The sequence below is a fragment of the Pristiophorus japonicus genome, chromosome 7 (genome assembly GCF_044704955.1).
Source record: "Pristiophorus japonicus isolate sPriJap1 chromosome 7, sPriJap1.hap1, whole genome shotgun sequence".
Taxonomy (NCBI): domain Eukaryota; kingdom Metazoa; phylum Chordata; class Chondrichthyes; family Pristiophoridae; genus Pristiophorus; species Pristiophorus japonicus.
The window spans coordinates 112,599,537-112,612,555 of NC_091983.1; the positions used below are offsets into that span (position 1 = coordinate 112,599,537).

At 43.4% G+C, this 13,019-nt stretch overlaps 1 protein-coding gene across 4 annotated transcripts in view; it reads right to left on the reverse strand.

Annotated features, from left to right (window-relative positions):
* The window catches only part of LOC139267243 (A-kinase anchor protein 7), a 238,466-nt gene extending 225,943 nt beyond the window's left edge, over positions 1 to 12,523 (reverse strand). For 3 of the 4 annotated variants that reach the window (XM_070885250.1, XM_070885254.1, XM_070885253.1), the window contains exon 1: positions 11,606 to 12,522. In XM_070885250.1, coding sequence (XP_070741351.1) covers positions 11,606 to 11,798 — 193 coding nt within the window. In that variant the 5' untranslated portion in view covers positions 11,799 to 12,522. Of the gene's footprint in view, positions 1 to 11,605 lie in introns of all 4 variants that reach the window. The other variant, XM_070885252.1, reaches the window with a different exon arrangement.
* Positions 12,524 to 13,019: the final 496 nt, after the last annotated feature.

Sequence of the window (13,019 nt, forward strand, 5' to 3'; positions counted from 1 at the left end):
CATAAACTCGCTGCCACATTTGCCTACACTATAACAATGACTACATTTCAAAAGTACAACAGCTGTCTATCGCTTTAGGATCTGCTGGGACATAAAAGATGCTGTAGAAATGCCATTTCTTTCTTGCATTAATTGTTGGAAATAGACATGTTTTATCTGGGTTCATACTGGGTACTGAACCACAATTCTCTACAGGGTCAAAATAATGGATTTGATTCTTGCAATGCAGGTTCAGAAAGACTATAAATAAAGTATTCTGTAGCAGAGAGGTTATTTACTCCTTGTGAGAACCTTAAAATCCATTCAGACCAAGCAGCAGCATAGAACATGCAATTCCACATACCATGAACTATATACAAAAGCCAGTTTGCAGAGCTGAACTATTCTACACAACAATCTCAGTGCTCTCTACCATTCGGCATTCTGGAGTTGAATTGGGGTCATTCTCAAAAAACACAAGTGAAATTTCTCTCCACATTAAAAATTGCCTTATGTGTTATATAGTCAATAGCCCCAATTTGTTTGGGTAGAGGTATTAACTTTTCACAGAGCTACATTGTAGCTGTTTCTCACTAGGTTTCAGTAAAGTGCAATGGAATACATGTATAAAAAATCATAATGTGTCCACTTGATCTGTGGAAAAACAATGCCATTACATGATATATTTGTCTTGAGACACGCAAGTTGCGTTGAGAGAATGCATTTTGTGCTGGTAGTTACAACTCGATCACTGGTGGGAGGTGATGAATAAATATCACACATGAAGTGTATCCCACATCAAAGTGACGAGACTGCATTAAAAGTTAAATATTAGCATTGTGGTCGTCTTGGAATTGTCAGAGTGCCCAAGATCACAATCCACCAGTTCCTTCAGTTCGATTCTAATGCAGTTATTGCAACGGTTGCCCTTAAGATTTCAAATTATATTCTTAAAAAATGCAAGTAATGTACTGTATTTTCAAATATAGTAAATCAAAAGATGGACCCATACATAGGTAGCCAACATGTTCTGTACTGTACCCCTTGAAGTTGTTCTGTACTGCAGTTCCTGATGAAAAGATAATTTTTAACTCCCCAGTGGCCATTTAGGAAAGCATAATGTGTGCTCATTTAATTTCCTCTCATCTTGAATGGATGAAGCTTTGTACAATTAAGATTCATATAGTCATCTCTTTGTTATGTTAGCAACACTGACTGATAAAACGTGACAGATGCCCAGATGGGACTATTTGCTAATAATCCACTTAACCAGATTATACTTCAGTGAGCATTTGTTTGGAACCCCTTAGTCTTTTTATTTGCTAGGTCAGCTACGGTATTAAATGTGTACAAAGTGACTACGACTTTGTTACACAATTTTACCAGCAGCTTGAATTTGCTGCAATTTAATAAAGGTAGAGAATCAGAGTGCTGCACTGAGAAGCACATGGACAATTGGTCACAGACAAGGAAATGAGTCGTTCCTCAGCATACTATGACTAGCAGCTACAACTGACTCAAAGACAATGTGACACTGAGGATTGAATACACCAGAGTGATTACTTCACAAACTAGCTTAAAATCCCTCAGCCAAGTAGATCATTACACTCTTTCCATGGCATTGCTGAATTAGATATGTGAAATTTCTGTACATCAGCTCAGAACCTTTTATTTTGTTTCTATCTCCGACAAAACAACATGACAGCTGCACCACCTTGAAGCAGTTCCAAACAATCTTTTGCAATCTGCCTGTCATCATTTAGCCTTGAAAGCCCTTGTCATGGTACAATGTTCGTATACAATTCCAACTTGTCTGAGTAAAAACAGTTGCTGAAAAACAGACTACAGAGAGAAAACCAAACTACCATATGTGCCCAACTTTGTAAAATCTTGGACACGGTTAGAATTAGTGCTCGCTCCAGATACCTTTTCTCCTGCCCAACACAGAATGTCCACTTCTACAAACAAGTCCCCATTCTCTGCGACCCAAAACATTACAGTGCGCATGAATTAACTCGGTTTATCATGCTAAAGGATAAACAACAAACCCTTTTACTAATGAAGTATGCACAGGAAATAGTAAATGTTATCATCGTATACTCTTAATCCCTCCAGCTGTTTGAAAAATACACTCCAACTGACCATATATCTCGAGCTACAGATATGAATCAAGGTTATCAAGTAGAGTTAAGCAGAAGCAACAGCAAATTTCACTATATTATAAAGCTTTGCTTAAGTTTTAGTGTCAATTTCTAAATAATTTGATGGAGAGGACTTATGCGAGACTGGATGCTCACAAAGTGCTCTTCTAGCCCTGACCACCGAGAACCGAACTCATGGGGCTGGATTTTCAGTTGTCTAATGCCTCAGTTAACAGCCAGAGGGGTCGTTAATGGGAGCGTAACAAGTTACCGACCGTGAGCACAGCGTTTAGCGTCCTGATCGAAAATTCATTAGAGGCTCACCAGGGACGCAAACCAGTAGCGCCTGGCTACTGACAATCACTCTAATCATGACTTATTCCTTGTCAATGCCCACGCTTATGGTCTAGTCAGAAAATTAGGTGCGGCTGCCAAGAACAATGTCTGGAAAAACTCGGCCTTTTGGCTAAGATCATGCGTAACTGACCTGACAAGGGAGTAACCATGACCCCAAAGTGGTTCTCCCTGGATCAGGAAGGTGGTTCTCCTATGCTTTTTGGAAATAGGAGGTGGGTGGGGTGGATTGACCCAGCTACCTCCACGGAGGTGTGTGGGGGGCCTGACCCATCCACCTCCATGGCACGAACCTGGTATTGCAGTACTTCCAGGAATGGTGCAGTGGCTCTAGGCCTTTTGGCTAAGAGCATTGGCGCAGAGTGATCCTTGATGTGTGCAAGGTGACCTCTGGCGTTTGTGATTTGACAAAGAATTGGAAAGATTGGCAACGAAAATTTTTTTTTTTTTAAATAGTCAGTACAGGCTTGCTGGTGGCTACTTAAAGGGATGAGGAAGTACTTCCCTCGGAGGTCACTGTCAGTGCAACGTTTACACAGAGCACGTTGCTTGAGCCTCAGAGTTTGCAGTGGCAGACAGACTTAACAGTACACGTTGAAAACAAGTGATTTTGAAAACTTTAATGGGAGCATTACTATGCTGCGCCTTTAATACTCGGTTGTTTCCGGGGACCGACTCGGAGTACCATACATGCGCAATGGGTCCGCAAAATTTACCGACCAAACTTTCGTTATCGCCCCTCCCCCACCAGCTCTGGTGTGCAACGGCTGATTTAATGCCCCTTTCAGCTCCTCGCCCGATTACGTAAGAACATAAGAAATAGGAACAGGAGTAGGCCATACGGCCCCTCAAGCCTGCTCCGCCATTCAATAAGATCATGGCTGATCTGATCATGGACTCAGCTCCACTTCCCCGCCCGCTCCCCATAACTCCTTATCCCCTTATCGTTTAAGAAACTGTCTATTTCTGTCTTAAATTTATTCAATGTCCCAGCTGCCACAGCTCTCTGAGGCAGCGAATTCCACAGATTTACAACCTTCAGAGAAGAAATTTCTTTTCATCTCTGTTTTAAATGGGCGGCCCCTTATTCTAAGATCTTGCCCTCTAGTTCTAGTCTCCCCCATCAGTGGAAACATCCTCTCTGCATCCACCTTGCCTCTACTCATTGGAATTGAGAAGAATGAGAGGTGATCTTATCGAAACGTATAAGATTATAAGGGGGCTTGACAAGGTGGATGCAGAGGGGATGTTAGAACTAGAGGGCATAATCTTAGACTAAGGGGCCGCCTATTTAAAATTGAGACGAGGAGAAATTTCTTCTCTCAGAGGGTTGTGGATCTGTGGAATTCACTGTCTCAGAGAGCTGTGGAAGCTGGGACATTTAAAAAATTTAGGACAGAAATAGCCAATTTCTTAAACGATAAGGGAACAAGGGATTATGGAGCGCGGGCAGGGAAGTGGACCCGAGTCCACAATCGTATTAAATGGCGGAGCAGGCTCGATGGGCCATATGGCCTACTCCTGCTCCTATTTCTTATGTTCCGATGTTCTTATTATTGTCACACTTGACTGCTGCCTAGCTGAAGCAACTGTGTCCTGCAAGAGCTTACTCAACTCCCAACTAATGAGTTAATAATGTGACCCCATGTTCTTCACGTGAGAGTGAGAATGAGTTGTTGGAGTACCAGGGGTGATGGACACAGGGGCAGGGCACAGGCAGCAGAGATTTGGATGAGCTGAAATTCAAGAATAGAAAACTAAGCAGGAAACTACTGACTTTGTTAAGTTAGGGGGTGACAAAGGCAGGGATAAAGGTTTCAGCAGCAGATGGACTGAGGTAGGGGCGGAGGCAAGCAACGTTATGGAGGAGGAAGTAACCTGCCTTTGTGGTGGAGAGGATATGGGGTTGCATAGGATGCCAAGGATGTAGAGTCTGGTTTAACCTGTTGAGAGTTTAAACTAGCTTGGCAGGGGAATGGGAACCTGAGAATAGATTCAGTAGGGAGGGGAGTGAAGCTGGAATGGGAAAGAAAAAATGTAGAAAGTGAAAGTGAAAGACAGAGGAAACAAGGGCTGGAAAATAGGCAACAAGGAGGTCTGGCTATCCTAAATGGTATATACTTCAATGCAAGGAGTATAGCGAATAAGGCAGATGAGCTGAGAGCACAGGTAGACACTTGGGAGTATGATATTATAGCTATTACAGAGACATGGCTAAAAGAGGGGCAGGTATGGCAGCTCAACATTCCGAGTTACAGGATTTGCAGACGGGCGAGAGGGGAGGGGGTAAAAAGGGAGGGGGGATCATGGCATTGATTAATGAAACTATTACAGCTGTGAGGAGGGATGATATGTTGGAGGGATCATCAAATGAGGCCATAAGGGTCGAACTGAAAAACAAAAAAGGGGCGATTACACTACTGGGCGTGTACTATAGACCCCAAACAGTGAGAGGAAGGTAGAAGAACAAATATGTAGGCAAATTTCTGAGAAGTGTAAAAACTATAGGGCAGTAATAGTAAGAGATTTTAACTATCCTAATATTAATTGGGACAACATTAGTGTGAAGGGTATAGAGGGTGCGGAATTCCTAAAATGTATTCAAGAGAACTTTTTTAGCCAGCATGTTGCAAGCCCAACACGGGAGGGGGCGGTTCTGGATTTACTTTTCGGGAATGAAGCTGGGCAGGTGGAAGGGGTATCAGTGGGAGAGCATTTAGGTGCTAGCGACCATAATTCAGTTAGATTTAAGGTAGTTATGGCAAAAGACAAGGTTAGACCAGGAATAAAAGTTTTAAATTGGGGAAAAGCCAACTTTGCTAAGCTGAGAAGTGATTTAGCCATAGTGGACTGGAAACAGCTACTTAAAGGTAAATCAGTGTCCGAGCAGTGGGAGGCAATCAAGGAGGAGATCCGCAGGGTTCAGGCCAAATATGTACCCTTAAAAGAAAAAGGATTGGACTAACAAATCTAGAGCCCCCTGGATGTCGAGGAATATACAGGGTAGGATAAAGAAAAAAAGGAAGCTTATGACAGATACCGAGGGCTAAATACTGCAGAATTTCTGGAGGAGTATAAAAAGTCCAGGGGTGAGATCAAAAGGGATATTCGGAAAGCAAAAAGAGAGCATGAAAAATTCTTGGCAAGTAAAATCAAGGAAAACCCAAGGATGTTTTATAAATGTATTAAGAGCAAGAGGATAACTAAAGAAAAGGTAGGGCCTATTAGAGACCATGAGGGTAATGTGTGTGTGGAGGCGGAAGATGTGTGGGTATGGTTCTTAATGAAGACTTTGCGTCTGTTTTCACAAAAGAGGAGCGATACTGACACTACTATCGGGGAGGAGGAGTGTGAAATATTAGATTAAATAAATAGAGAGAGAGGAGGTATTAATGGGTTTGGCAGCTGTGAAAGTGGATAAGTCCCCAGGCCCAGATGAAATGTATCCCAGACTGTTAAGCCAAGCAAAAGAGGAAATAGCAGAGGCTTTGACCATCATTTTCCAATCCTCTCTGGCTTCAGTGTGGTGCCAGAGGACTGAAGAACTGCTAATGCGGTACCTTTGTTTAAGGAGGGAGAAAAGGATAGACGAGTAATTACAGTCCAGTCAGCCTAACCTCAATTGTGGGAAAATGATTGGAAAATCTCCTGAGGGACAGGATAAATCTACATTTAGAAAGACATGGATTAATCAGGGACAGTCAGCACGGATTTGTTAAGGGAAGGTCGTGTCTGACTAACTTGATTGAATTTTTTGTTGAGGTAACCAGGAGTGTCGATGAGGGCAGTGCGTATGATGTAGTGTATATGGATTTTAGCAAAGCATTCGATAAGGTCCCACATGGCAGACTGGTCACGAAAGTAAGAGCCCATGGGATCCAGGGCAAAGTGGCAAATTGGATCCAAAATTGGCTCAGAGGCAGGAAGCAAAGGGTAGTAGTTGATGGGTGTTTTTGTGACTGGAAGGATGTTGCCAGTGGATTTCTGCACGGCTCAGTACTAGGCCCCTTGCTCTTTGTGATATACATCAATGATCTAGACATGAATATTGGGGGTATGATTAAGAAGTTTGCAGATGATACTAAAATCGGCTGTGTGGTTGATAATACAGAAGAAAGCTGCGGTCTGCGGGAAGATATCAATCAACTGGTCAGGTGGGCAGAACAATGGCAAATGGAATTTAATCCAGAGAAGTGTGAGGTAATGCATTTGGGGAAGGCTAACAAGGAAAGGGAATACACATTAAATGGTAGGACATAGAGAAGTGTAGAGGAGCAAAGGGACCTGGGAGTGCATGTCCACAGATCCCTGAAGGTAGCAGGCCAGGTGGATAAGGTGGTTAAGAATGCATACGGAATGCTTGCCTTTATTAGCCAAGGCATAGAAAATAAGAGCAGGTGGGTTATGCTTAAACTGTATAAAACACTGGTTCGGCCACAGCTGGAGTACTGCATGCAATTCTGGTCACCGCATTACAGGAAGAACGCGATTGCACTGGAGAGGGCACAGAGGAGATTTACGAGGATGTTGCCAGGAGTGAAGAATCTAAGCTACGAGGACAGATTAGATAGGCTGGGTTTGTTTTCCTTGGAACAGAGGAGGCTGAGGGGAGACCTCAATGAGGTGTATAAAATTATGAGGGGCCTAGATATAGTGGATAGAAAGGGCCTATTTCCCTTAGCAGAGGGGTCAACAACCAGGGGACATAAATTTAAAGTAATTGATAGAAGGTTTGGAGGGGATTTGAGGGGAAATTTCTTCACGCAGAGGGTTGTGGGGGTCTGGAACTCACTGCCTGAAAGGGTGATCGAGGCAGAAACCCTCACCACATTTAAAAAGTATTTAGATGTGCACTTGAAGTGCCGTAACCTGTAGGGTTATGGACCTATAGCTGCAAAGTGGGATTAGCTGGGATAGGCTCTTGTTGGCCGGTGCGGACACGATGGGCCAAAATGGCCTCCTTCCATGCTGTAAACTTCTATGATTCGATGATATGATTAACCAGGATGATGGCTAGGAGATTGATGGAAGTGGCAGCCACAGTAGAGAGTTTCTGTCAGAGGCCAAAGGCAATGGCTTTGTTCTATCAAATGTTTAGCTGGAGGAAAGTACAACTCATCCAGGACTGCATATCAGACGAGCAGTCTGACAGCACAGAAACAGTGCCGAGAGGTGATGGAAAGGAACAGCTGGGTATCATCAGCTGACCCCATGTCTGTGGATGATGGTACCATGGAACAGCATGTAGAGGGTGAAGAGGAAGAGTCCAAGGATAGATCCTGAGGAGGGGCGGAGGGCTCTGAAGCCATTGCTGGAACTCTCTTGCGATGAGTGGATAGGCAAGAATGAAACCTACCACTCTGGACAACGGAAGAGAGGCATTGGAGAAGGATAGTGACAACGGGTGGATAAAAGTTGAAGAGGTAAAATACACCACAGGCACAGTCATAGAAAATGTAATTTGTGACTTTGGTTAGTGTAGTTTCTGACAGGGAGGTAGAATATGTGGTTTAGCTCACTGATAGATTCCAGTCGTTTCTCAGCAGTGAAGGGAGGCAGAGCACGTGAGTCAGATAACATTGAGTGGGTGGGGGCGTCATCCCAGGACTAACAGCACCAGTGTGCAACTTTCCAAGAGATCTTTGCAAACATTAAATTTGATGTTTTGTGATTGAATCTTGGCAGTGTATCAGTCTGTCTGAATCTCTCCACCCTACAAGTGACTGTAATTAGAATGTTTACATTTAACTGTCAAAACACAAGAAAATTACTTTCAAAATTTAATTTTATTTTCAAATTTGGGTTAGAAGATACTGCCCAAGTGTGCGCATATGTGTGTCTCACTCTCTTTCCCCCTCAGATTGACAGGAATTTTAAAGTTTATAGTACTTACAATAAGAAAGGGTGTTACATAGGAAACCAATTACAACAGGTGTGTAAATCAGTACAGCCAGTCCTAGAATCATAGAAATTTACAGCACAGAAGGAGGCCATACGGCTCATCGCATCCGTGCTGGTCGACAAAGAGCTATCCAGCTTAATCCCACTTTCTAGCTCTTGGTCCGTAGCCTTGTGGGTTATGGCACTTCAAGTACTTTTTAAATGCTATGAGGGTTTCTGCATCTACCACCCTTTCAGGCAGTGAGTTGAGGACCCCCGCCACTCTCTTTGTGAAAACATTTCTCCTCAAACCCCTTCTAAACCTCCTACCACTTACTTTAAATCTATGCCACCTGGTTATTGAACCCTCTGCTAAAAGGAATAGGTCGGCAAAAAAAAAAGGAATAGGTCGTTCCTATCCACTCTATCCAGCCCCCTCATCATTTTATACAACTCAATTAAGTCTCCCTTCAGCCTCCTCTGGTCCAAAGAAAACAACCCCAGCCTATCCAATCTTTCCTCATAGCTAAAATTCTCCAGTCCAGGCAACATTCTCGTAAATCTCCTCTGTACTGTCTGTAGTGCAATCACATCTTTCCTGTAATTTGGTGACCAGAACTGCACGCAGTACTCTAGCTGTGGCCTAACTAATGCTTTATACAGTTCAAGCATAACCTCCCTGCTCCTTTATTCAATGCCTCAGCTAATAAAGGCAAGTATCCCGTATGCTTTCTTAACCACCTTCTGTACCTATACAGCTACCTTCAGCGATCTGTGGACATGCACTCCAAGGTCCCTCTGTATTTCTCAGTGTCCTACCATTTATTGTGTAACTAAGACCACCTATTTCCACCTCCATAACATCACCTGTCTCTGTCCTTGCCTTGGCTCATCCACTGATGAAGCCCTCATTCATGCCTTTATTACCTGTAGACTTGACTATTCCAACGCACTCCCGGCTGGCTTCCCACATTCTACCCTACCTGAACTAGAGGTGATCCAAAACTCAGCTGCCCGTGTCCAAACTCGCACCAAGTTCAGCTCACCCATCACCCCTGTGCTCACTGACCTACATTGGCTTCCAGTTATGCAATGCCTCGATTTCAAAATTCTCATTCCTATTTTCAAATCCCTCCATGGCCTCGCCTCTCCCTAGCTCCAACCCCACATTTATCCTGTCCCTCTCAAATTTTTTCCAATAATTTCCCCACCACCGAGGTTAGGCTGACTGGCCTGTCCCTTTCTCCCTTTTTAAACAAAGGTACAACATTACCAGTCCTCAGTCACCACACCTGTAGCCAGAGAGGATTGGAAAATGATGGTCAGAACATCTGCTATTTCCTCTCTTGCTTCTCTTAACAACCTGGGATACATTTCATCCAGGCTTGGATTTTTATCCACTTTCAAAGATGCTAAACCCCTCAATACTCCCTCTCTCATTGTGTTTATTTTATCTAATAATATTCCACACTCCTCCTCCCTGATTGCAATGTCTGCACCGTCCCTCTCTTGTGAAAACAAACAAACAATATTCATTAAGAACCATACCCAGTCATTTTCTTTTTCTTCTCTCACTCAACCTCACTTTTTAAAAACACTTCAAATTTTACCTGAATAAAGCTTTTGAGATTTGTTCGCTACATTAAGAATTAGGAGCAGGAGTAGGCCATTTGGCCCTTCGAGCCTGCTATCGTCTAGCTCAACTCCACTTTCCTGCACTATCTCCATATCCCTGGATTACCTTAATATCCAAAAATCTATTGATCTCTGTCTTGAATATACTCAAAGACTGAGCCTCCACCTAGGTAGAGAATTCTAAAGATTCACCACCCTGAGTGAAGAAGTTTCTCCTCATCTCAGTCCTCAATGGCTGACCCGTTATTCTAGAGACTGTGATCCCTGGTTGTGGACTCCTCAGCCAGAGGAAACATCCTCCCTGCATCTACCCTGTCAAGCCCTGTAAGAATTCTGTATGTTTCAATGAGATCACCTCTCATTCTTCTAAACTCTGGAGAATATAGGCTTAGTCTACTCAATCTCTCCTCCTAGGATAATCCTCCTATCCCAGGAATAAGTTGGTGAACCTTTGTTACACTCCCTCAATGGCAAGTATGTCCTTCCTTTGGTAAGGAGACCAAAACTGTACACAATACTCCAGATGCGGTCTCACCAGGGCTCTATATAAAATTGCAGTAAGACGTCTTTACTCTTGTACTCAAATCCTCTTGTAATAAAGGTCAACATACCATTTGCTTTCTTAATTGCTTGCTGTACCTGCACAACCAGGTCCCTCTGAACACCAACATTTCCCAATTCCTCACCATTTACAAAATACTCTGCTTTTCTATTTTTCCAACCAATGTGGTTTTCTTTAAATAATGTTGATTAACAAAGAGATGTTGTGGAGACTGAGACAGAAGTATTCTATCATTTGGCTATCTGACATGCTACTGATAAAGCCTGGGAAATTGTCCACACTGCACATGCTCAGACTGCAGGAATTGCCTTCAGTGAACAGTATCACTGCTCTGGGCAAAAATAGAGCCTGAGGCCTTTAGGTAAAATCTTTAATAAAGGCATTAAATACACACAATTCAAATGGTAAATTTTATAGTATTGTAATTTATTTTATAAATCTTATTTTCAAAATTAGAAATTTCCATTAAGAGATAAAATTAAACTTAAAAAAAGTTTGGATTGATTTGAATTGGTTCATTAACAAACACGAGCAAAAGATTTACATTATGGGAATCTTCAATATTGTCAGAAAAAGTGACTGAAGTAAGGTTTGTGGACAGGACGAACATGTGCCATATAAGATTTTTAATGTAAGAATATATACAAGGTTACTCCTTTATTAATAAAAGCCACTAATTCACAGAAACATTAACAGTTGCAGATTTCGATCCTCAAAATACCAATAAAAACCCATGAATAAAAATAGTCACTGTACATCAGTGGTCTCGACAATATATTGGATGCAAGTTACATAGCGTAACAGTACAGCCTGACGCACCAAGAGTAACACCACTGATGGCCTGATATTTTTATATTATATATACATAGACACACATTAGATATTACACAGGCTGCAGAGAATCTTGCAAGAAGATGGTCCTTTTAACTTACTGAGATGCACTCAGTGTTTTGTGCTGTTATGCACGTGGTACTCTGGGATTATAAATGGTTGAAAGCCGTTGTAATAAAAGTTTCTCAAAAAGTGTTTACAATTTATTATGTGCGATTCTCACCATTTTCTAGAAGCTGTGTAGCATTTACATCTGAAAATAACCAGCCTGTGGTAGCAGGCGAACCCCTCACGCAGGTTGCATCAGACGTCGGTCTTAATACAAGCTGAAGTTCTTCATTGCTTTTCTGATCACATTCCATGGGCATGGTAATATTATTGTCTCCTTCCAACGTCTTTGAAGCTACTGCCTCCATAGTCTCAACAGAAAGTGAACGCAGTAAGTTGACTGTGGAGTGCCTGGCGTCTGTGCCACCCGGGTTAAAAATAGGTTCTGCAAACTCTCTTTGCGGTAAAGCTGAATGAGATCGTAAAACGTTCTTAAAATAAACAGAAATATTTTCTAAATAGTCCGTTGATTTGAAACACTTGGATTTATTGGGGGGTTCCGTTCTTGTCAAAGATTGAGATAATGCAAGCCCAGAGGGCTGTCGGTTTTCAGCGAAAGGTTTGAAGCCCGGTTGCTGCACGGGCGGACAGCGAGCTATCCGGGCGGGCTGCACGCTCCGATCGCGCGGACCTTTCACCTTCTAATTCTGGCCCATGGATTGCACAACGCCCGCACCTGGGGGCCAGGTACAAACAGCAGCTCCGCTCTCTCCCGGTATCTGGCGGCGGCGCGTTGGAAAAGCACCTCACTGTCCTGCTGGCGTGCGGGACTTCCCTCCGGCATGTTGCAAAGAGAAGGGCGGAGCGGGAGCGACCGAGCATTGGGTGGGTTTGTTGCCGGCTTCACTCCCAGGGCTTGGGGAGCTGCAGACGGCGGCTCGCCAGGGCCTGCGCCGGGCCCACATGTGTCGCAACTCATTTACGTTGGAACGCTATTCCCAGGGGTGAGTTCCGCCTCGCGCGGCACGTTGTAAAGTGCCAAGTTAGAAAGGCAATCACTCCAGGGTTGCTCCCACAGACTGACTGGTTTAGAACATCATTTCTTGTCAATCCAGCAGCCTTGGAAATGAGCACGGCCCCCATATCTCGCCTGTCATACTTGGCACCTTTAACCCAATGCAGAACTGGTTCGATGAGAACGAGCAGAAGATCTAGGAGCTAATAAACCGTAAATGCAAGACATTCTTGAATTGGAAACAGCATCACAACTCGAGAGAAAGAAAACACATCTAAAGGCAACTGAAGACCGAGGTCCAACAAAAAACTCATGACCTAAATAACAGATGGTGGGTAGAAAATGCGCTGGAAATCCAGCAACTAGCCAACAATCATGAAATGCACGGTAATTTTAGTGCAGTCAAGACCACCTACGGCCCAAGCACTCAAGGTCATACCCCACTGAGGGCTAAGAACGGAGCGGTACTAATCTGGGACAGAGAGGCAGTCACTGCCCGCTGGAAGGAGCACTTCTAAGATCTTCTTAACCAAGACTCTGTCTTTGACGCGAGCATCCTCGACTCCATCCCATA